This window comes from Malania oleifera, chromosome 2 (assembly GCF_029873635.1).
Source record: "Malania oleifera isolate guangnan ecotype guangnan chromosome 2, ASM2987363v1, whole genome shotgun sequence".
Classification (NCBI taxonomy): Eukaryota; Viridiplantae; Streptophyta; class Magnoliopsida; order Santalales; family Ximeniaceae; genus Malania; species Malania oleifera.
Window position 1 is genome coordinate 57,618,073 of NC_080418.1, and position 24,475 is coordinate 57,642,547.

General features: G+C 37.9%; 1 protein-coding gene across 8 annotated transcripts in view; it reads right to left on the reverse strand.

The window, feature by feature from the left end:
* The window catches only part of LOC131147810 (probable serine/threonine-protein kinase SIS8), an 88,786-nt gene that overhangs the window by 9,217 nt on the left and 55,094 nt on the right, over positions 1–24,475 (reverse strand). For all 8 annotated transcript variants that reach the window (XM_058097401.1, XM_058097399.1, XM_058097394.1 and 5 more), the window contains 4 exons: positions 7,920–8,217; positions 6,878–7,001; positions 6,765–6,784; positions 6,476–6,632 (listed from right to left, as the gene is read on the reverse strand). In XM_058097401.1, coding sequence (XP_057953384.1) covers positions 6,476–6,632; positions 6,765–6,784; positions 6,878–7,001; positions 7,920–8,217 — 599 coding nt within the window. The remainder of the gene's footprint in view (positions 1–6,475; positions 6,633–6,764; positions 6,785–6,877; positions 7,002–7,919; positions 8,218–24,475) is intronic.

Sequence of the window (24,475 nt, forward strand, 5' to 3'; positions counted from 1 at the left end):
ATTTTCAAATAGTTTTAACAAATAAATACTAAACATAATATTCAAACAAAGACATGACATATATTTCAGTTATTTGGTTTTTTTGGTTAGCTACATGAAACCAAAATCAAAAACCGCAACCAGAAAACCGAAGCGCGGAAAGGTTCAGTTTCGATCCAGTTTTCGGTTTTTTAGTAATTTTGGTACACCTCTAGAAGCAACTGAATCATGGAAGCTCCTCTTTCCCACTTGTGCAGCAGCTCTATTAGCAAGCCACAATGATCCCTCTGCTCCCAGATTGGGACTGTCATCGAATAATTTCCATTCCTTAAAAGGGCCAGCCCAGTACTTAGAGCATGAAGTGTGTTGGGCCTTAAAAAGACTCTTCTGAACATTCTCCCCTTTTAAAATATGGACCTCAGGAAAAAGTTTTAACAGTAGTCCAAAATTGAACTTAAGAAGACTCCTGAACATTCTCACTCCAAAATATCCTAGTTTCAAGCCCTCAATCAACCCATCTTCTCCCTATAATGAAGCTCGCGGAAACACCAAGCCAGCAGTCACCCACTCCACCCATCTGATTCTTCCCCTGTGCCAACAGCACATTGCCACAGTAAACACAATAATATTCATTTTCCATAAATGGCTGCTGAGCAACACCTTTTACCACCTCATTACCTTGACGTCTCTTCTTCCCCTCCGAAGAAACACCAACCTTCTGCACTTGAATGCTGCTTTTCCCCAGACTAGCAAGTCTCCTCATAGGAAACCTTCCAAACCCCAAGGCACAAAGATGGATTGATGATTTTCACTAAGACTCCATCCCATCTCCAAGAACTTACTGCCTTTAATCAACCAAAGAACCACCCAGTACCACTGAACCCAAAATGTCTTCAGATGATTAAATCTCTCCAAACGAACAAAAACAAATGAAACAAACTCAGCAAACCAACAAGCACCCAGTAATGAAACCCTCATCCAATGATTAACACAAGGATTTTATGCCAATAAGAAAATAAAGTCATCATGACCAACCTTCTCCAGTCTCAGATCAAAGAACTTGCCTCAGATCTCAATCATGAAACAATTGATAAAGGGATTTGCGAAATTGATGGCCTTTAGAAAGAGGAAGAGAGAAAAAGAGAGAGCTTGAAATATAAATGGTTATATACATTAGAATCAGTTGCTTGTTTCTGTAAAGGTGTTACACATTGCTTGTTTCTATATCCATTCGCAGTCTGGGCTGGACATGCAACATGCAGGAGAATGTTTAGGCCGTTGGTCCAAAGCTCAACAGTATAAGCTTTTAGGTGAATTGGGGGCAACTCAAAAATCAATGCTCATTTAGTCAAGTTATCAAAGTTCAGGTTTTTAAGGTGGTTTAGATTGAGGAAAATTCTTGAAGACATAAAGTCAAGACTTATTTGGCTTAATGAAGTGGATCGGAAAACAAAATTTTGTAATAATATAGGAAATGCTCATAGAAGGTACAATTTAATAAAAGAGCTAGGCATTTATGGGGAAGTGTAAGGAGATTAGCAGTTTTTTCAAGAACCTTTTATAAAGAAGCCTACTTGAGGGACAAACACCTTTGAAGACATGCTCTCCTACTATAGGGAGGAAACAAGTTTGTAAGAAGAGTTTTTGACAAATGATAGAATTATCTAAGCCATTTATGATCTTAATGAAACCAAAACACCAAAGTAACAAATGGAAAAGCAATTGATGGTCTCAATAGAATCGAAAAAGACAAGACAAGATGGCATGGCAATCACCTTTCCCACGCAAAGTTAGATATGGTCAAGGGGAAAAATTTAATTTCAAATTTCTTCCCACAAGATTAAAGGTATTGAGCAGGACAATCTTCCAAATTCAAAAAACTCTCTAGAAGAGAAATTCTTGACAAGGTACTTATCAGTTACCACTAAAATTATTTACCCTAGGCAAGGTGATGCCACCATAAGAGGAGATGGGAGAACTACAATTTTCATCAAGCGGAAGTCTTTTGACCATGTGATCAAAGGGGACAGGGTTGATCTCCTCCAGATTACTAAGAATCGTAAAGGAAGAAGATCGAACTTCCTGGAGAAAGGGGAATTCGAATGGCTCCTCTCAGTGTTTATGGGATTACTGTAAAGGGCGAATGTCTTCCTTCTTCTTGGAGGACACATTCCAGAGCAAAGGAGAACACCTTTTTGACCTTCAAAATAATATGTTCAACAAATTTCTTGTCTGAAGAAAAAAAAAAAAAAATCCTTTGTTAAAGCGTGATCACCTTCCCCTAAGGGTTTTGACTCAAAAGGGTGGTTCAAGCTTTTCATCGCCTTGTCAGAGTTGGGCAAACGCATATCCCCACTCTAGACCCAGTTTGAGAAGTCAAAGGCTTCAATCAAGCTTCCTCCCCTGCCAAAATCTCAAGTCATCTCTCCTCCCCCTTTGACGACAGCCGCATGTGCTTGCCCTCATTGCTGTGGCTACCTAAGCTTCACCATCTCCAAGTTGTAGATGTCAAAGACGACAAGTGGATGCATACACTCCTTTGCGATTGTTGTTCATGGATCTCAAATCAACCTACAATCAACAAATCTTGAACTTCCTAGACCTTATCCCCCTCAACCCACCCAAATTATTTACGTACTTCAGAGATATGGAATCTTATCTTTCGGCAGTCCCATTTGTTCCCAGCCCTCCTAGTTTTAGTTTCGAGCTACCTCCCAGCTGGATCTCCTCCCCACCACCTCTTTCCAAGCTCGACGCCTTCTCCTCATTGCCTTCTAGTGTGGGGCCCACTAGTGGCAAGGCCCCTATGCCACTTTTTCAAGCCTCGATCCCTCTTATTGATCATCCTTCTCCTACAACTTCAGTCTTGGCCAAAGATCAGCAAAGGGAGGAGTCTTTGCTCCCTAGGAGTTAGGTGAACAATTTGGCTTTACTCAAACCAGTTGGAAGCCTTTTCCCTTGACTAATCTGAATAAATTGGATTTTGGTAGTCCCGCCTTCAAGTCGAAGGTTTTGGCCTGGGTTCTCAAGCAAATGAATTTAGTGAGCAAGGTGATTGGTGTTCCCCTTGAAGGTTTTGACGGAAGAGCCTTTTGTCTCTATGAGGAAATTGAAAAAAAGAGGAGATGGAAGGGTTGGTTGGTGAGAAGAAAGAACAGGGCAGCAGCCCCAAGAAAGGCACAAATAGGGAGCTAAAAAGTAGGAGTTTTCTGTTAACTACAATAAATCAGATAGAGGTTCTGACAAGGGTGTTGCTAGCAGCAGCGTGACTATTGCGAACTTATGTTGAGGAAAATAATCTCTTGGAACATGAAGGGACCAAGGGCAGTTATTAAATCCTTTCTCAATGATTGAAAAAGGGATGTCATCTGCTTTCAAGAATCTATGGTTGAAACTCTAAACGGCTGGTTGGTAAATAATAAATAGCTTAGATTATGGGGTGCAAAAAGTTGTCGATGGATTACATCAAATGCCGCAGGCACAGCAGGAGGGATTCTAATTGTGTAATGATTTGATAGTGGAATCACTAGATCATTCCATTAGTTCCTTCTAGGTGTCTTGCCTGTTCAAGAACTTGGATGACAACTTATTGTGGACTTGCACCAAGGTCCATGGTCCTGGCAAACGACCTTACACGCATCTCTTTTGGAATGAACTAGTGGATACTAGAAATAAATGGGAAGCCCCCTTGGTTATTGGGTTATCTCAGCATGGTTCTATATCCTCACGAAAGGAATGGGAGATCCTCAGACTCTACCTGCATGCAGGAGTTTAATGAATTCGTAAGTGATTTTGGCCTCATTGATCTCCCTCTCATTGCAGGCTCTTTCACGTGATCTAACTTTAAACAATCGTGGTTTCGCTCAAGGATTGGATTCCTGACCTCCTCTAACTGGGAAGAACACTTTCCAGAAGTGACAAAATCTCTACTCCCTCAGCCCATTCCAGATCACATTCCCATCTCAACCTTCAAATGCATTCTTCTTGGGTTTGAAGCAGTCACAAGTGTTATCATTCCTAACGGCCTAGTGATTGTGGCCCCCTCCTTGCAAGCATCGCAGGCTGCACCCTCAAAAATTTTTCTTTTCTTACCTTAGCCTCCATTTGGGAGCCAAGTTCAAAGACAAGGGTGTTTGGAAAAGGGATTACCTTTGTAAGGGTGGCAAACTCACTCTTATCAAAAGCACCTTAGTCAATCTCCCAAATTATTTTATGTCTCTATTTCCCATCCCTAGTCCAGTGGTAAATCAATTGTAGGGCATCCAAAGAAGATTCCTTTCAGGGAACATAGGAGAGGAATTCAAATATCATCTTATGAGGTTGGGGGTTGTCAAACACCCATGCATAAGGGAAGGCTTGGCCTTGAATCCCTTCTTACTTGTAACATGACACTCTTGGTAAAGTGGCTCTAGAGGTTCATGACTAAGAGAATTTTTCTCTGGCAGGAAGTTATTGATACTAAATATGGCCTTCACCACAATGGTTAGGCCTTCAAGGAGGCAACCAATAGCTATGGTGCAAGTGTTCAGCAACTCATCAGAAGAAAGTGGGAGAACTTCTCTCACATTCATTTCAAGGTTGGAAATGGGGCAGATGTAATTTTTTGGCATGACATCATGTGGGGTGGCTCCTAGTTTAGCGCCTCATTCCCATCTATATGTAGGCTTGCCTGTGATAAAAATGCCCCCTCATTTTCGATCACCTGAAACACTCAATCCATGGGACCGTTTTGAATGTTCCTTGATCAGGAATGTTCTTGATTGGGAGACTGATACTCTTATTAATTTTTATAGTAGCCTTTACAATGTTCCAAGCCAGACTCCCAATAAACCCTTTGGTCCATGAACAAGGAAGGAATTTCAAGAGTCAAATCTTATTACAACCACCTTAGCTTCCCTATGGAGTGCATTAATTCTTTTCCTTGGAAGCCCATTTGGAAAACAGCAACCCGTTCAAAGGTTGCTTTTTTCACCTGAGAGGTAGCTATGGGAAAGATCTCACTCTTGGCATCCTCCAGAGAAAGGCCTTCTCTATGGAGAATTGGTGTTTCCTGTGCCTTGAGAAAAGTGGAATCTGTGGATCACATCCTCCTTCACTGCCCCCCAGACCCAGGAATCTCTAGAGCTTGACCATTTCCATGGTTAATCAGGGTTGGGTCCTTACAGCTTCAGTTAAAGGTGAGATTTGGGCTTGGAAAGGGATCTGCTCCAATAAGCTCAAGAGGAGAGCTCCCTCCTTTATTCCCCGTGCTATTTTCTGGGTGGTTTGAAAAGAAAGAAACAAAAGGGCTTTCGATGGGGAGGCCTCTTCTCTGCAAGTTGTCATGGATAACAGGATTTCTATGATCTCTAGTAGGCATTACGGGATATTTGAGGACTTCTCTGCAATTCTGGATTTTCTTGATGTACTTCAGTGATTGGTGCTTTGTTTTTCTTAGTTTTCTATGTGCTTGTCTGGCATCTTCTTGACGCCCACTTTTTTTTAATAAATTTTCTTTGCTCATTAGATTACAAAAAAAAAAAAGTAAATACATATCAGTTATCACCAATGAATGTCCAACCTTCGATAGAAATGTGGAGTTGGGAGCCAATTACAAGCTTTGCATTGAAAACCTTGTGACCATACCAATTAGAAGTTTCCTCTGCATGTTTTTTAGTTGATGGATTCTAGGGAGGACAGGAGGAAATGGATCTCTTGTTGCACCTCAATTCGTAGATATTATCTAGCAAGTGATTCCACCTTACTTTGCATTGAAGTTATGCCAAAGTCTTAAAATTAACTTGGTGAGAAGTAAACTTATTCTTCAAGGGAGTAATTTGAATGGGGCTCTCCTATTCAAGATCTTTGGGTGTGAAATGGAGAACATCTAGGTCTTCTACTTGGTGACAAGTTATAAAATAAAAAAGTAAGAGAGAGAGAGAGGGAGAGAGAGAGAGAGAGAGAAGGGTATGCGATCCAATCATTGCCAAGTTTGGAAAGAAGCTGATCTAGTGGAAAGCCCACTAACTTTTCCAATTTCTATTTCCAGCCGTCCCATCTACTTTCAAGTCCCTTCTTGATGTATCAAGCTGGTCTTCAATAAACTGGGAGATATCCAAAGTAGATGAGTTTTGGGGACGCTTTTTTTTGGTTCAATAAACTCTCTTCAGTAAGGATGCTCATTCATATTGGAAGAAGTTGTGTGATTTCAATTAAAAGCCATATTAGAACTCACCCACTACTATGATTTCTTCACTTTTCATTCTAACACCAAACAGAACAAAGACAATTTGGCATACAATATTCAGTTATAGCAGCATGAAGGATTGGACAACATAACCAATTAAAGTTGAAATTCATAAATGAGGAGAGAAAAAATCTAGGTTGCATACATGAATAACATTAAAAACTTTTGGGGATGGATAATAGTTAACAAGTCAAAAACATTGTACATCCTTAAAGAATAATACTGAGATATCTGAATAAAACGAAAAAAGTAGGCAGGATTTTAACTTACCTACAAATATCACGCAGCATTTTCAATCTCCTACGCCAGCTGAGCTTCTTTTTCTGACCGCTCAAATGGATCAAATTGTATAAGGATCCCAACTCCATATATTCAGTAACCATTGACAAACGTGGAGGTTTGGTGCATGCACCAAGAAACAAAATTACTGCAAATGTAGCAACAGGTTCACCAGTGGTGGAAATAAAAAATGAAAAAAAAAAAAAAAGCAGTCTAAATTATAGTTTTCCATAGACACAAAATGAAGGAATAGTTTGAATTAGAAGGCAAAGGGAAGCACCATTTGGGTGTCGAAGACGGCTGAAAGAGGAAAAATAAAAGAGAACGAAGTTAGAAATACATGCAGATAAGATGATAGAACAAATATTAAACAATACATCAATAAAAGGATACCTGAGGATGGATATTTCATTGCAGAAGTCCTCCATATTTTCAGCAGTCAGATCTTGCTCCAGAAAAACCTTAATTGCAACATCTGTCCCATTCCAAATGCCTCGGAAAACTTCTCCAAAAAACCCTAAAAGTCCATTTGAAAAAAAAAAAAATACAAACTCAGACAGGCTTGCTCAGATAGAGAGTTACATTGAAACTCTGGATTTTGAAATAATAAAATTAAGCATTTACCTTACTACATGACCAGTCCATTATATTTGAGAAATTGTTCTTTATTTCAATGGAAAACTACGGGCCTGCTTCCTAATGTTTCAAAAACTGTTCTTATCTTCAGAGACAAAAATAAATAAAATAAAAAAAAATTGATGCTGAAATATGTGTGTTACTTAGTATCATAGTATGGTATTATTCAAAACAGCTTCCCAGAATGAGATAAATTTGCAAAATTAGTGTGCATGAAGTTAAGTATGAATAAAATATATACAAAAAAGAGAAAAAGTTGGAGTGGAGTGCATCCCCATTAAAGTTTGGAAATACCTCGGCAATAACGAACTATACAGTTGACTAGCTTAAATTTAAAAAAAAAAAAAAACTGTACGGACTAAGAAAATGCCATGCAACGGGAGGAAAAGCATTTTAGCACCTATAATGAGAAAGCGAAATGGGTTGTCTCCGCCACCATTGGAGATGCTCTCAAATTACTAATCCCCAATAAGGGGCATCTACATACACCCATTCTGGCCGTTCATTTTTAAGCCCCATGTCATTTTGACTCATACATTTGAAGCCTAGACTCATTTTGCAGGGATAATGGTCCAGTCACTTTTAGACCCATGCGCAACTAGGGAAATTTTTTTTTTTTTTAAATTTGGAATTAATTTAATCATATGTTTACTTGGCAGAGCAGATATGTCAAAAGTTTAGTGCAAACATGTTCTGGCTAGAAAAACCTCTTCCAAGACAAAGGCAATGCATTAATTCTCTACAGTATTCACAGAGATAAAAGGTTAATTCTGAGAACTTCACAAGGGATAATATGTACCAATCCCAACACGGGTTCCAACAGTTAATTCTGAGAAATCAATATTCCATTCTTGAAAAGGCAGCAAAGGCTTGTCATTAAACAGAAGTGATTCCAAAACTCTGTTCCATGTTGAGACCATTTCCTCATTTGCCACACGGTCCGAAGTTCCACTTCTCCCAGAAGCTTGACCCCTAAAGTCATGAGGTGAAGACGGTAATGACAATGCCTTTTGAGAGCTTACTTGATCCCTGGGGGTATATATAGCAGACCTTGCACCAGATATTTCATCATGACGATCGAGATGAAAATCAGATACCTGATTTCACACAATTATTAAAGTTTGCTAAAAAATAGTGAATCAAATGCAAAGAGCAGATGCTATGACTTCAATAAAGAGGCCAATAACAAGATCATAACTTCACAACAAGCTCAGGCACATTGCAGATTCAAACCACAAGATTAAAAAATTGCACAGAAACTTGCAAATATCTAGCAAACTCTACAGCGAAACTGACTCTGCCTCCCAGCTCTCTCACTCAATATATACATATATATATATATATATATATATATATATATAAACGTGTGTGTCTGCGCGCACATGTGCATAGACAAGTATGTGCCTGGTGTATGTATGAGACATTCATGAAACCTTCTCATTTTGTTTTAGATGTTTGTTATTCATAACCACATGTAACAAGTAACAGAGGACAAAAATCAATAAAGCATACATGTACAATTGTACACACATGTGCCAGCATACAGAGACATGGAATGGGATGGCCTTATTGTCCATAGAAAGGAATACTGGCTCTAAATTTAGCCATAAATAGAGACACTATTCATACAAAAAAAAATATTAATAATAATTACACAGCTTAAAAAATAGGGTAGGCTTAAGCAACAAATTCAGATTGATCAATATGAGCAAGACGAACCCCTGAAGATTCGGTACTGGGACTAGGTAATTACTGATTCTGATTAATTTGTCGCATGATTCTGAAAAATATTGGCAGTCTATATAAAGGCAAAGGTTGCAGTGCAATTTCCATGACCATCGCAGGTGTTATGTGATGTGTAGTTGCTGCATTAGCGTGCTTTGCGGAAAACACACAGCTAAAATGTTGTGACTCAAAGCCTTAATTTTCAGGTGAATTTTAATAAATAATCAACCTATAAGCAATATATTACTGCAATTTTTTTTTCTTATTATAAATGCAATTTAAACTTTTGAAGTTAGAAATCATAAATGCAATGAAAAATAAATATCACAAGATGTTCATTGTTCACAACTCCATACTTCGGAGAATTCGTCATTGTTCATACTTCACAGCAAAATCACATAAAAACATAAACATGTTCATTGTTCAAAACTCAATACTTTGGAGAAAACATCATTGTTCATACTTCACAGAAAAATCACATAAAAACATAAAAATGTCTCACTCAAATATCAAGATATTCAAATCATCACCACCACACGAACATGGAGCCTGGAGGATCCTCATAACCTCCATCCCTTTCACTACATTATATTTGAAAGCAAGTACAAGGGCCACTTCCAATTCCTTCCAATAAGATATAAAAGGAACCCATATTTTGTCCGTGCCAACTTGGTTCTCAACACTAGAAAGAAGAACAAGAAAGATAAGATTCATATAATCCTTTGGAGCCACAGCCAATTTCCATGTAGTTGTCTAAATTTCCATCAGAATATTCGCTTTCCATCACCCTCGAAATTGAAATGCCAGTCAATTTCCATTGAAATTTCATTCAATCATCTAAAATTTAAAAATATTTCAAAATTTTAGAGAAACTTGTTGAAATTTTAACCATAAAATGAAATTTCCATGAAATTCAAACGTGAATTTAAACCCAAACGACATTTCTTTTTTAATTTATCTTATTTTTTATTGAAAATGTGGGAAAACCGTGTATAATTAGTTAGCTATTTTAGGATATTCTTTTAATAACAAATTGTATCCTTAGAATTAGGCCTATACAGCTAAGTTTCCTATTCTGTAAGGGTGTCCCATAAATCATGGGATTTGATTTATTAATTTACGTTTTAGGAATGCTGGGATCGTTGTATATATTCACATGTAATGTTCAGATCAATACATAACTCTTTTCAATTTCCGACATGGTATCAGAGCCAAATTAGGCTCCTTAGGGTTCCAATTTTTTTCAGCCTTCAGCACTGATATTTCCAGCCATCATTGCTGGTTTCTTCCCATCATTGCAGACCTCTGTTCAACTCTATTTTTTAAGCTCGTGCACCTCTATTTCTGCCAAACAGGGCTTGTTTTGTCAAAGCCTTAAAAACTTTTGTTTGCCTATATTGCCAATTTTTCTCTTCTGTGGATTTCACTTTTGCCCAGTCATCATCATCATTTCTGCTTCCGGCTGACATCATCATTGATTAGCTAATTGCTCAAGCCTTCAACATGTCAGAAATCATGGAAACTACTACTACAGCCCAATCAGAAGAGGTAATCCGACCCCAAGAAGCAGGAGAATTGCAGAATATTCATGCCTCCTACAGGTTAGATGGAAAGAACTACCTTAAGTGGTCTCAACTCATTCGCACAGTGTTAAAAGGCAAGGGAAAGATTAGTCATCTCACAGGTACAGGTCCTAAACCAGGGGATCCTAAGTTTGAAGCATGGGATGAAGAAGACTCTATGATCATGGCGTGGTTGTGGAATTCCATGATTCCAGAAATAAGTGACACATGCATGTTTTTGGCTACTACAAAGGACAATTGGATGCGATTCAGAAAACCTATTCCAAAGCTAATGATGCGGCACAAGCGTATGAGGTCAAGGTAAAAACTATGGCAGCAAAACAAGGGAATAAAACAGTCACTGAATATGCAAATCAACTGAAATCCTTGTGGCAAGAATTGGATCACTACCGGGTGATAAAAACAAAATGCTCCGATGATGCAGCGGTTCTAAAGGCCTTTATTGAACAAGATAGGTGTATGATTTTCTGGTGGGACTTAATCCAGAATTTGATCAAGTAAGGATACAGATTCTTGGGAAGCCTGAGGTTCCAAGCTTTAACGAAGTAGTGGCTATAATCCGAAGAGAAGAAAGTAGAAGAGGGTTGATGCTTGAACCACAAATCACTGATAGTTCGGCTATGGTGGCTAGTGGTAACAATAAATCAGCCACAAACATGGAGAGAGGAGCAACACTTGAAGGAGAAAAAGGTGGCCAGCTGAAAACCCAAAATCGTGACGGATTATGGTGCACTTACTGCAAGAAGTCTCATCACACCCGTGAAAAATGCTGGAAACTTCATGGAAAGCCTCCAAGCCGAGAATGGGGCCAAAACGGAGGACAACCACGGAACAATGGACAAGTCCACATTGCTGCAGGACCACAAGGTGAATCAACATCGCAGGAGCTGAGTAGTTTCAACCAAGAAGAGATTGAGAGGCCGAGATCACTTATCAAGAGTCTTGGAAAACCTGAAAGATCTCCAGTTACTTGTTCTTTGGCATTCAGGTGAGCTTCCATCTTCTATTGGATTAAATGTCTCAAAGAGTCTTGGAAAACCTGAAAGATCTCCAGGTACTTGTTCTTTGGCATATTCAGGTGAGCTTCCATCTTCTATTGGATTAAATGTCTTAGATAAAACCTTTACCAACTCTTGGGTCATGGACTCAGGAGCAACCGATCATATGACCCATTTATCCAATATTTTTTCAACTTATACTCCATGCCCAAGCAATAGGAAAATAGCCACAGCAGATGGATCCTTGACCATTGTAGCTGGTTTTGGGGATGTGAAAATAAGACCATCAGTAACTTTGAAAAATGTCCTTCATGTTCCTAAATTGTCCACAAATCTGGTCTCTATACATAAACTCACTAAAGATTTATGTTGTAATGTGATTTTTGATAGTAGTAATTGTATATTTCAGGACAAGGATTCAGAGAAGATGATTGGATGTGCTAGGGAAAGGAATAGCCTCTACTATCTTGAAACACCAAGTCAGTTGCACATGACCAAGGACAAATTATCTTCTTCCTTTATGTCAGAGTTTGTCTTATCCAATAAAAAAAATATTTTACTTCATCACTGCCGACTTGGACATCCATCGTTTAGGATTATTAAAGTTATGTTTCCTTCCTTGTTTAAGGATTTAGATGTTGAAAACTTCCAGTGTGAGGCATGTGTACTTGCTAAACACAAGTGTGTACCTTTTCCAATTAGTTACAAAAGAAGCTCAATTCCTTTCTATCTTATTCACGGTGATATTTGGGGTCCATCTACTATTTCTAATGTTTCTGGGGCAAGATGGTTTGTTTCTTTCATTGATGATTGCACTCGTGTTACCTGGATTTTTTTGCTTAAACATAAGTTTGATGTTAGTATTGTGTTCCCAAATTTTTATTCCATGATCAAAAACCAATTTGGGGTCAATATCAAAAGATTTAGGTCAGATAATGCCAGGGACTATTTCAATCAAATTCTTACCCCATATTTTCAGATAGAAGGAATAGTACATGAGTCATCTTGTGTCAATACCCCACAGCAAAACGGGGTAGCAAAGAGGAAAAATGGCCATCTCCTTGAAAAAACCAGAGCTTTGTTGTTTCAAAAAAATGTGTCTAAGATTTTTTGGGGGGAAGCAGTTCAGACAGCCACTCATCTGATAAATCGTTTGCCTTCAAGAGTCTTGGGTTTCAAGAGTCCTATGGACATACTTTCTACATTCTACCCAGACCTAACCACTACAAACAACCTTGTTCCTAGGATTTTTGGGTGTGTCATTTGTCCATGTTCATAATCACAACAGGGGGAAATTAGATCCGAGGGCACTAAAATGTGTCTTTGTGGGCTATTCTTCGACTCAAAAAGGATATAAGTGTTACCACACTCCGTCAAAAAATTCTATGTCTTGGTGGATGTTACGTTCAATGAACAAGAGTCTTATTTCACTAATCCTTATCTTCAGGGGGAGAATTCAACTAGGGAAGATAAGGAAGATTTTTTGCTTGATTTGCCATCAACTCCTATGTCTAAAACCTCGAACCCTATGCCTGTACCTCCTTGTTCATCTTGTTCCAACCATGTACCTAAGAGTTCTTCTGAACCTGTGCCTAAAACACCAAATGAACCCAAAGAAAAGACCGATTCTGCTCCTAGAAATACCATATTTGGCCAGGTCACAAGAAGGAAGATGGCTGTTCCTGAACCAATGCAAGTCCAAGAGTCCAACTCAGATCGTTTGAATGAGGTAACAATTGTTAACCATCCATTGCAAGATGAAACTGAATCTCATGTTGATAATGATGACCAGGACCTTCCAATTGCCATTAGGAAAGGAACTCGAAAATGCACAAAGCAACCATTGTACCCTCTTGCACATTTTTTGTCGTTTAAGAATTTTTCACCATCCCATAGAGCCTTTCTTGTAAGCCTAAATACCATCACCATTCCTATCACATTATCTGAGGCTTTGTTTAATGGAAAATGGGGACAAGCTATGAATGTGGAGATGGAGGCGTTGCAAAAGAACAAGACTTGGGAGTTGGTGAAGTTACCGGCAAGAAAGAAACCGGTGGGTTGTAAGTGGGTATATACGGTGAAGTATAGGGCAGATGGGTCGATTGAGAGATACAAGGCGCGATTGGTAGCCAAGGAGTATACTCAAACCTATGGGATTGATTATTTAGAGACCTTTGCTCCTGTTGCAAAGATGAACACGATTAGAGTATTATTATCACTAGCAGCTAATTATGGTTGGGAGTTGCAACAATTTGATGTCAAGAATGCTTTCTTACATGGGGAACTAGAGGAAGAGATTTATATGCAGGTTCCACCGGGATATGAGAAGAATTTGGCTGCTCACACTGTGTGTAAATTGAAAAAGGCACTATATGGCCTTAAGCAATCACCACGAGCATGGTTTGGGAGATTTGCAAGAGTTATGTTGGCTATGGGATACAAACAAAGTCAAAGGGATCATACATTGTTCAGTAAACACTCTCCTTTAGGGGGAGTTACAATCCTTCTAGTGTATGTTGATGACATAATAGTGACAGGAGATGATGCTAAGGAGAAACAGGTCTTGAGTCAATATTTGGCTAAAGAGTTTGAGATTAAAGCGTTAGGGAGATTGAAGTATTTTCTCGAGATTGAGGTTGCTCACTCTACGTAGGGAATTTTTATCTCTCAACAGAAGTATGTCACAGATCTTCTCAAGGAAACTAGCAAGAAAGCACGCAAACCAGCAAATACTACTATGGATTCTAATCTTAAACTTGGAAAAGCTGAGGAGGATATCGCAGTAGACAAAGAAATGTATCAATGCCTGGTAGGAAGACTCATTTATTTGTCTCACACACGACCAAATATAGCATATGCAGTAAGTGTGATTAGTCAGTTTATGCATAGCCCGAAGGAAGTTAATTTACAAGCAGCCCATAGAGTACTACAGTATCTCAAGGGAACACCAAGAAAAGGTATCATGTTCAGAAGAAATGGAGGATTGGTACTTGAGGCATACACTGATGCTGATTATGCTGGATCTATTGTTGATAGAAAATCAACCTCAGGATATTGCACCTTTCTCGGTGGAAATCTTGTGACATTGAGAAGTAAAAAACAAAGTGTGGTAGCTCGGTCGAGTGCATAGGCTGAATTCCGGGCAATGGCTCAAGTTGTGTGTGAACTACTTTGGCAGAAGAACATCCTTGAAGATTTGAAGATTAAGTGGGATGGCCCTATGAGACTTTATTGTGACAATAAATCTGCAATCAGCATAGCTCATAACCTAGCACAACATGACCAAAAGAAGCACATTGAAGTTGACAGACACTTTATCAAAGAAAAGTTGGAGAGTGGATTGATTTGTACACCTTACGTGTCAACACATGGTCAACTTGCTGATGTCCTTACCAAAGGGTTAAGTAGCTTTGTTTTTCAAACTATTGTCTCCAAGCTGGGAATGGAGAATACCTATTCACTAGCTTGAGGGGGAGTGGGAAAACCGTGTATAATTAGTTAACTATTTTAGGATATTCTTTTAATAACAGATTGTATCCTTAGAATTAGGCCTATACAGCTAAGTTTCCTATTCTGTTAGGGTGTCCCATAAATCATGGGATTTCCTATTTTGTTAGGGTGTCCCAAAAATCATGGGATTAGAATAATTAATTTACTTTTTAGGAATGCTAGGATTGTTGTATATATTCACATGTAATGTTCATATCAATACATAACTCTTTTCAATTTTCGATAGAAAACAAAGATTATTATAAAAACTTTTAAAATTATAAGAAAATTTAAACTTAGATATTAGCAATAACATTTTATTTAACCATTTACTTCAAACTTATCTTCATTTGCATAATATAATAATTATATTAACTGATTTACGAATTTCATTTATATTAACTGAATGTGTTTCATATGATTATTGTATTACAGCAACTGCACCTTATGTAAGGTACATCTATAGTTGTATTAAATTTAAAATATTATAGACTTCATAGTTCAAAAACTAGCACTGTTATGTCTAATTGTCTAATATGCATTTTTTAAGTTTCATAAATGAATTCCATGCTTTATTACTAATTTCCCTCATTTTAAAAATTCACATCGAAATTGAAATTTCCATATTTTTTGAAGTTTTCAAATTTTAGTTGAAATCAAAATTTAAGAACTTGCTTGGAACTTTACTAAGGGTGATGGTGGATAACAACAATAAGCAGTGCAATCATGGACAACGTATTCAGGTTGGGGCCCTTGGGGGTAGGGATAAGCATGTGTTTGAATATGATAAGATATATAAATTGGATTATAGAGTGGATAATGCTATGGGCACTGTACTGCTGTGGAGTATCAAGGTCTTAAATTTCGATTTCGACTCAAATTTCAAAGCTCCAAAAACATGGAAATTTTGATGTCAGTTCTGATTTCGATTTGAAAAAATAAAGGAAATCCCAAGTGAAGCATGAAATTCTTTTATGAAACTTTAGAAATGGTTAATAGACATAATAATGTAAGTTTTAGGAATAATATATTACAAGTTAAATACATCTATGTTATGTATAAGGTTGAAAAGTTGTAATATAATGTGTATCAAACATATTTGTAAGATAATGTGCAACATATTTAGTTAATACAAATGAAACTCATAAACTATTTAAATATTATTCATTATACAAATAATGATAATTTAGACGTGAATGGTTAAGTAAACTGTTGTTGTAAGTTTATATGAATTTAAATATTATTTAATATACAAATAATGATAATTTTGACATGAATGGTTAAATAAAATGTTGTTGTAAGATTTTTTTCATATAATTTCAAAAGCCCTAGGAATAATCTTTTATTTCAAAAAAAAATTTAAGTGAAAATTTTCACTTTACTCCTGAATGTTGAATATCTCATTTGAATTCTAAGGAAATTTCATTCCATGGCTAAATTTTCGATAAGTTTCACTAAAATTTCAAGATTTCAATAAATTTTTTGAATGATTCGTTGAGATTTCAAAGGAAATTATGTAATACGACAATCGGCTGCTATTTTGATTTCGAGGGTGAGAGAAACCAAAACTTTTGATAGAAATTTCGACAAGTTTGTGGAAATTTAAGACCATGTGTAGAGGATAGGGATATGGCCCATAGAGATTGTGGCTCCTATAATAGTTAATGTTACAAAAGGATGAATCTCCAATGCTGAATTACAAAACTTCATCCGACATCATAGGAATCAAAAACTTCACATTTACTTCTTGTTATTCTTCATATACCATTGCCATTTCCCCAATTCGCCATGCCTAGACTAGACTAAAGATTAATCATGAGTTTGAGATCAAACTTGCAATTTGAGGTGGAAATGGAATAAGAATGGGCAGCAAGCCATTATCTCCTCCAAGAGCACTTGTTGGAAGGGCCTGCTCACATTGGCAGCTGCCACAACCACTAGCATCACTTAATGGACTGCCATCATCACCACTAGGAATCATTAAACCACCACCATTGTCACTCTAAGTACCCATTCAATTAGAGCATTCTTCTGGCTGGCGGCTTGATGTAGCCATCGCTCACATGCCATTGTCATCATCAACATCATCATCATCATCATCGTCAACAATCACTAACCAGTCAAAACTGCCCTCTCCATTTAATACACACACTTACCACCAAAGAATCATCTTCCTCAAAAATTTAATCAAAGGTAACAGGGGTAAAGCCAGCTTCTATTTCCAGGGCAGTTCTTGATATGCCTCAACTTCGACTCCGTATTGTAATGCCAATACACTAAATTCTGTAGTCTTGCTTGCTCTGGCATATTCCTTATATTTGAAGACTAATGGACTCTTAGTTACACTCACACCTTGAAGCTAATGTACTTGTTTTGGTACTTTCACAATAATTCTTTAGAGTTCAGTTGCAAAATTTCCATAATCTGTCCACGATTTAAATGCGCACATAATCCCAAACACTTCATTTTCATTTATCTATTTTATTCAAGGTACTAAGCCCCCATTTGGAAGGTCTTAAAAATTAAGTACTTATCATGAAAAGTACTTAAATTTAGTACTTGTGTCAATATATAGTGTTTGGTTTCCACTAAAATAACTACTTATTTCAAAAGCACTTTTCCAAACTACTTTTTTTAGGAAAATAAGTATTTTTTGATAAAGTATTTTTCTGAAAAAGAACTTATCTGGAAAAGCACTTATAATAAGTAATCTCATACTACTTTTAGATAAGTATTCTTTTCAGATAAGAACTCTTTCCAAAAAAGTACCTATCTATAAATGGTTCCAAATGATGCCTAAATTCAACTAATCCATGATTATCATTTACAAGGATTTATTCTCCCACCATTTCTTTGTCCTAATGAGCTTCCAAATGAATCTTCTTTTTCTTGAACAACTAGAAAATTTTGGTTATCTTAAATTTACTCCAAGTTTAAAAGCATGGATGAAATAAATTATACAAATTAAATAACCTGCCAATTAGTTCTTGAGTGATTGCGTTAAATTGGTTGCTGCACTCGGCACCAATCTTGTGATCACTAGTTTTAACTCCATCCATAACCTCTTGCAATTGTGATAGTTCCTAACTATATTGAAATTGGGGATTTTGGTAATAGCTTAAAAAGAATCAATAAAACAATTTGGGACAAATACAATTGTAATAAATTCATAATCTATAAGCTATAACTAAATGATGGCATCGAGTTGGTGTGAAGTGTGTAGGAAATTCCATTGCTTGTTAATGATTTTCCAATAAATCTTTGTACTACTCTCCAAATCACCAACTTGGCTCCATCCCTTCCCCCTAAATAAATGCCATAAGTTTGCTTCACATTTCCTTCAATTATTCTTAAAACCTTGACAAGGCGATTGTGCCCATTCATAACATCTTTTTTTCCTTTGGCCAATAAAATCTTTTTCAACTCATAAGCAAGCCCCTCCTCTACTTTACCCCACCCAGAATTTTTCATCCACCATATTAGGAGTTTAGGACAACCCCCTCAAACCTTCCTATGGCCTAACAACTTTTTCCAATGTAATGACTTTGCTGCCAAAATATGATGCCTAAATCACACTATAAATAGAGAAATTAATTGTATTCTCTCTTGTGGTACCCCGATGAGCCACCACATGTAATAACTCCTCTCGTCTTTCACATCCCCTCAAGTCCAAGCTTCCAACTCCGAATTCAGAGCCCTAGCTTCAGTAGTATCCCAAAAAATTCAGTAGCAGCGACTTCCACAATCACCCTTATGGGAAGTGCCCAATGATCCACACCAGCTCTTCTTACCATGCCATATGTCTGCACTAGCACAAATACCTCCTCCATCATAATGATGCCAACTTGCAACCTAAATACTGCTTCTCTAAAGCCCTTTAACTCTCCTTTCATGCAATAATGTATCAGGAGAACTAGTTTGGGGGTGATTCTACTGTTAAGAGCTCGGGTGCACTAGACCACTCCACTAAGGAGTTGAGTACATCATCATGTCCCAAGAAGAGTATCATAATCTTGTCCGCAACAACTCCATACTTAGTCTTCTACATATAGTGCCGCTATAGCCAATTAATGAAGGCTTCTTACATCTTCATCCTCCTCGGCATGAGTCATCAATTTTGGCACCTCCTCTCAAATAACATGTAGTCCTAATTTATTTTAATCCTTGAAACCCACAACTTCATACAATAAGGTTATTCTTGAGAAAGATATGATTACACCAGTTTCTAGTTGTGGCAATATTCTTTTGCTTTCTTTTGTTCCTCTTTTATCTGTATTTTATGCATGGTATCAAAAATCAGTGTGCAGACAAGAATGAGCCAGTTGGTGTGCAACTGCTGTTATGAGTCTATATCAGACAAGAACAAGCCCATATTCATTAGAAGTATGAGATTTCATGGCCAATGCCTCCTCCGCTCCCCAAAACAAAGTGAACTCTTCATCTTTGGATATCAATTAATCAAGCAAGATGGGGAGTCAATACCATCTTCTCTCTCGTTTCTTTCCTCACCATTGACGCCATTTGTTGATATTTTCTTTAGATTTATGAGCGTCTATCTCACTTTTAAGTTGTTCGAAAGGTGATCAATGTGGATTGTCTTGACAATTTTTCATTTCATATATTGTTCCTTCTGCTGGGGAAGGATGAAGTTTCTCCTTTGCCAACGTTGTCAAATTTTCCAGAAAAAGGGATGCCACTCTCTGGGGGAGCTGGAGTCTGAAATTGTAGGGATTTTCCTAAATCTGTTCCTGTTTTATTGCGATCTGATGGCAGAGGAGATCTGGGTTTAAATTTTAAAAACAATGGTGGTTTTGGATGCTATGCTAAATACAGACCCTCAGAAAGTGAGCCTCCTACAAATGAGCCTAGCAAAAAATGGTTAGTTCCGAAATGGGGCTGGAAATTTGGGCCCAGCTAAAAGAAGTGCTCTGGATGGGGCCAGAACAGGTACTGGGCTCAATTCAAGTGATCTAGAGGAGGGCAGACCAGGTTTTGGTCATAATTTAAATGGGCCTGTTATAAATCATTCGCAGTTGGGTTTTAATAGCCCAGCTGTTGGAAAGAAGATTTGGCCTTCTTCGACAGGAAACAATAAGCAGAAGAGGGTATCTTCTTTACAGCAAAGCTAAGCAAAACAGAGGCTGTTCTATTCAACAGGAAATCTCGAGCAACAGCCAAATATTTTACAGAGCTGCCCTTCACTGGCAGGTGGGGAATCAGAGAAAGTTGGGAAGTGTTAAGAGGTTATTTATGTCTTTTAGTATTATTATTAAGTGTGTTAATATGTTAATTAGTGAGTCAGTAAGGGTATTATTTTCATTAGAATGTATTTTATTTGTATTATAAATAGAGGGAGAGACCTATCTTCAAGTTAGGTCATTCATTTTAATTAAATCTTAACATGGAATCAAAGTGTGATCCAACCTAAACCATATTCCCTCAGCCATCACCGGAAAAACCATTCCTTCAGCTGTCCTTCCCGGATGCACCTCCACCCCACACTATTTCAATACCCAACCATACACCTAGAAACAGAACCCCCCCCCCCCCCCCAAAAGCCTAACCCCACAAAACCCCATCCCCGAAGCAGCCCCCACACGCCAGCCAAATGCTGGCAACACCGACCCCACGCGCCAGCACGTGAGTGAATTTCCGGCCACCTTTTTCTTTTCTTCTGTCATGTTCTGATTCCTTCTCTAGACAATCTTATCAAGCTGTTGGGATCCAACCTTTTCGATCATGTGCTCACACTCCAACCTTTTTGGAGCAGTGGAAGCATTTGCATGTTCAGTTATGAGGTTGTGGCAGTGCTACATCCGTTGGTGAGCGATTCACCTTGCCCATGGTGGCTGTGGCAGTGCTATATCTGTTGGTGAGCGATTCACCTCACCCATGGTTGTGTCCGTGCTTCACATAGTTTGTGATTGTCCTAGTTAGTTTTGATTGTTCTTTTTGCTTGACATTGGTGTGGTTGCTGATTTGTGAGTGTTGGAATGGAATCTATGAATCCCAAAAATTTGTTTCCTACATCGCTGCCACAAATAATGACTCAAAAGTTGGATGGAAAGAACTGTGTTCAAAGGTCTAAAGTTGTTTGGGTTTATTTATCAGGATTAGGAAAATCTGACCACTTGCTCCAATTTGAGCCTTCTGATGAGAAGAGAAAAGACATGTGCCTTCAAGAAGATGCCTTGACTGTTTCCCTCTTATGGAATTCAATGGAGCCACAAATTGTGCGGATGTGAAAGCATCTAGATAGGTGCAAGGAGATTTGGGATTATATCAAACTTCTATACTCTAGTAACACTACACGTATGTATGATTTATCCCAAGATTACTTTCAATTACAACAAGGAAATAGTAGTATTGCAGATTATTTGGGAGAGATGAAGCGTATTCATGAGGAGCTTAACGTCCTGCAACCTATAACTGTCAACATTCGTGAGATGCAGAAGAAAAGGGAGTTCTTCGTGTTCTAGCAATCTTAAGACCCGAGTTTAAGGGAGTCCGGTCCCAGATAGATAGTGGAGTCAAGCTGCCATCATTTTCTAATGTTTATTCTCGTGTCCTTCATACTTCCTTTAGCACCCATTCTCCTACCCTTGCATCTAGCTCTGAAAGGACAGCCTTTGCTATAAGGGTGATTCTAGTTCTCTACCAAGTAACCGCAAAAGTTATCAATGAGATTCAAGTGGTCGTAGTGGTAGAGACGTACAAGGTAGAGGAACTCCTCACAAGTGCATTCATTGTGGATGGAGTAATCATACTATTAAGCAAAGTTAAGATCTTCATGGTAGACCTTCACGTGTTGCCAATGCAGCCACGACCGAGTTGACACCTTTGGGGGCAGCCAATGTAGCCACCATCAACTCCTCGCCTTTGGGGCCGAGTGGGGGGCAATGTACTGTATCCATGTCAAAGGAAGAGTATTCCAAGTTCCAGCAGTATCAAGTGTCACAACAAGCTTCTCTTCCCATTGCATCTCTTGCTCAAATAGGTAATCCCACAAAATGTCTATATCAAGTGTTCCTTTCGCTTCCCAAGTCAATAAACAAGATGAAAGCCCTTTTACGTTTGTTCATTCTGACGTTTGGGGTTCTAGTAGGGTTGTGTCCAAGTTGGGTTTTCGGTACTTTGTAACCTTTGTGGATGATTATTCAAGAATGACTTGGTTATAATTAATAAAAGATCATTCAGATTCATTTCATGTATTTTGTGCCTTTTGTTCTAAAATAATGACATTAGGTTTGTCAGTTCGAATACTTCAAAGTGATAATGCTAAAGAGTATTTTAGTGCACAATTTAGTACTTACGGGACTAAGTTTGGTATAGTTCATCAACCATCATATGCCTACACTCCTCAATAAAATAGGGTTGCATAGAGGAAATATAGGCATCTTTTTGAAATCACTCACACCTTTATAAAATGCATGTACCTAAAGTGTTTTGGAGTGATGTTGTACTTACTGATTGTTATCTGATCAACAGAATGTCATCCTCGATTCTTAGGGGTAAAATTCCCTACTCCATTCTCTTTCCTAACTCACCTTTATTTTCTCTCCCTCCTCATATATTTGGGTGTGTGCCCTTTGTTCATCAATTAACTCCTGAGGTGGATCAGTTGGATCCTTGTGCTATAAAATGTCTTTCTAGACTACTCGTATACTCAAAAGGGATATCATTGTTATGGTCATGTGCTACATTGATTTTTTGTTTCTACCGATGTTACCTTCTTTGAGTCTACACCTTACTACACCTAGTCACTGAGTGCTTCTAAGCTCAATGACTCTCTTCATTTGCCTAATCTTCCAGATTCTACTTTGTTGTCCTTGCCAAACCAACCATCTAAGTCTCCACGTAGTTCGAGTCCTTCTCATTACCTTGATCATCCCAATTTGTAGCTATATTCAAAGTGGCAGCTCCAAGGAAGAGAATCCCCCATAGCTTCTACCATCACACCTTTGGTTTCCTCATCTGATGATCATACTCCTCATGATGTTGATCCTCCTATTGCTGTTTAGAAAGGTAAACGCATATGTACTCAACATCCCATTTCCAACTATGTTTGTTATGACTCCTTATCACCCTTCTATTATTGTTTTGTTACTTCTCTATCATCTACTACCCTTCCTAAATCTATTTCAGAAGCCTTAGCCCATTCTAGGCGGAGGGATGCTATGGTTCAAGAGATGAATGCTTTCCATGACAATGGTAGTTGGGACTTGGTACCTCTTCCTCCTGACAAGTCTGTGGTAGGTTGATGCTAGGTTTACATTGTGAAAGTCAACCTTGATCTGTGGCTCGTCTAAAGGTCTATCTTGTTGCTAAGGGATACACTCAGGTGTATAGTCTAGATTATTCAAATACTTTTCTCCAGCTGCCAAACTTACATCAGTGCGTCTATTCATTTCCTTGGCTACTACTTGTTACTAGCCTCTACATCAGTTAGAGTGAAGAATGCCTTCTTGCATGGTGACCTTGAAGAGGTGACTTAGATGGATCAACCACCTAGATTTGTTGCTCAAGGGGAGTCAGGCTTAGTGTGTCAACTCAAGAAGGCTCAATATGGTTTAAAACAATCTCTCAGACCATGGTTTGGTCATTTAAGCGCTATAGTACTAGAGTTTGGTCTTCCACTGTGTGCTATGGATCATTCTGTGTTTTATCGTCATACTTCCTCGAATAGGATCCTTCTTGTTGTTTATGTGGATGATATTGTTATTACAGGCGATGACAATGAAGGTATTCAGAGTCTAAAACATTTTCTACACACTAAGTTTCAGACCAAAGATTTGGAACCGCTAAAATCAGGATTTTAAATAACAGCCGCGACCATTACGTAACGCCATTACGTAACAGTTTTTTGGATTACCAATACCGTTACACCCCGCGAAATCGGTGGGAAGAAAAATCACAGTCGTAGCAGCCGTTACGGACAACAACTGTTACGTAAAGGCTGCTACGGCGGTTACGTAACCGCTACAGGACCATTACACCAAAAAATTATTTTATTTTTTACTTCTTCTCGTTTTTTCCCACTCTTTCACATATCATTCTCAATATACCAAGTGGCAAGAGGGGGAAAAGATTATAATGAGGATAATGATGACACAAAATTTACTATTTCTTTAAATACTCACAATAGATGCATTAATTAACAATTTGAAAATACTAACTTGTTAGGAAAATATTTTATTTTGATAATATTAATAGTGGGATATTTATGTTCTATATTTTTCAACTTCAAACTTCTTTCTTTTCTAGCTATTTCATATTTGTATTATTTGAATATCTAATGTCTTATGTGTCAAATAGATTAATGGAGTGTATAATGTATTTTGTTTTATTAATTAATTTAACACACATAAGAATTTATCACAAATAAGAACAATGAGAAGTATAAATACGCACACACACATAATTTTTCTATCAATGGTGGTTTAAAACAAATGTAAATTTATTGCCCTTACCAAATGACTTAGTTACTCGAATTAAAGGATCCAAAATATACTAAAATTCTTTCTAAGAAGGGCTAAAAGCTTAAAACATGCAAGTACGCT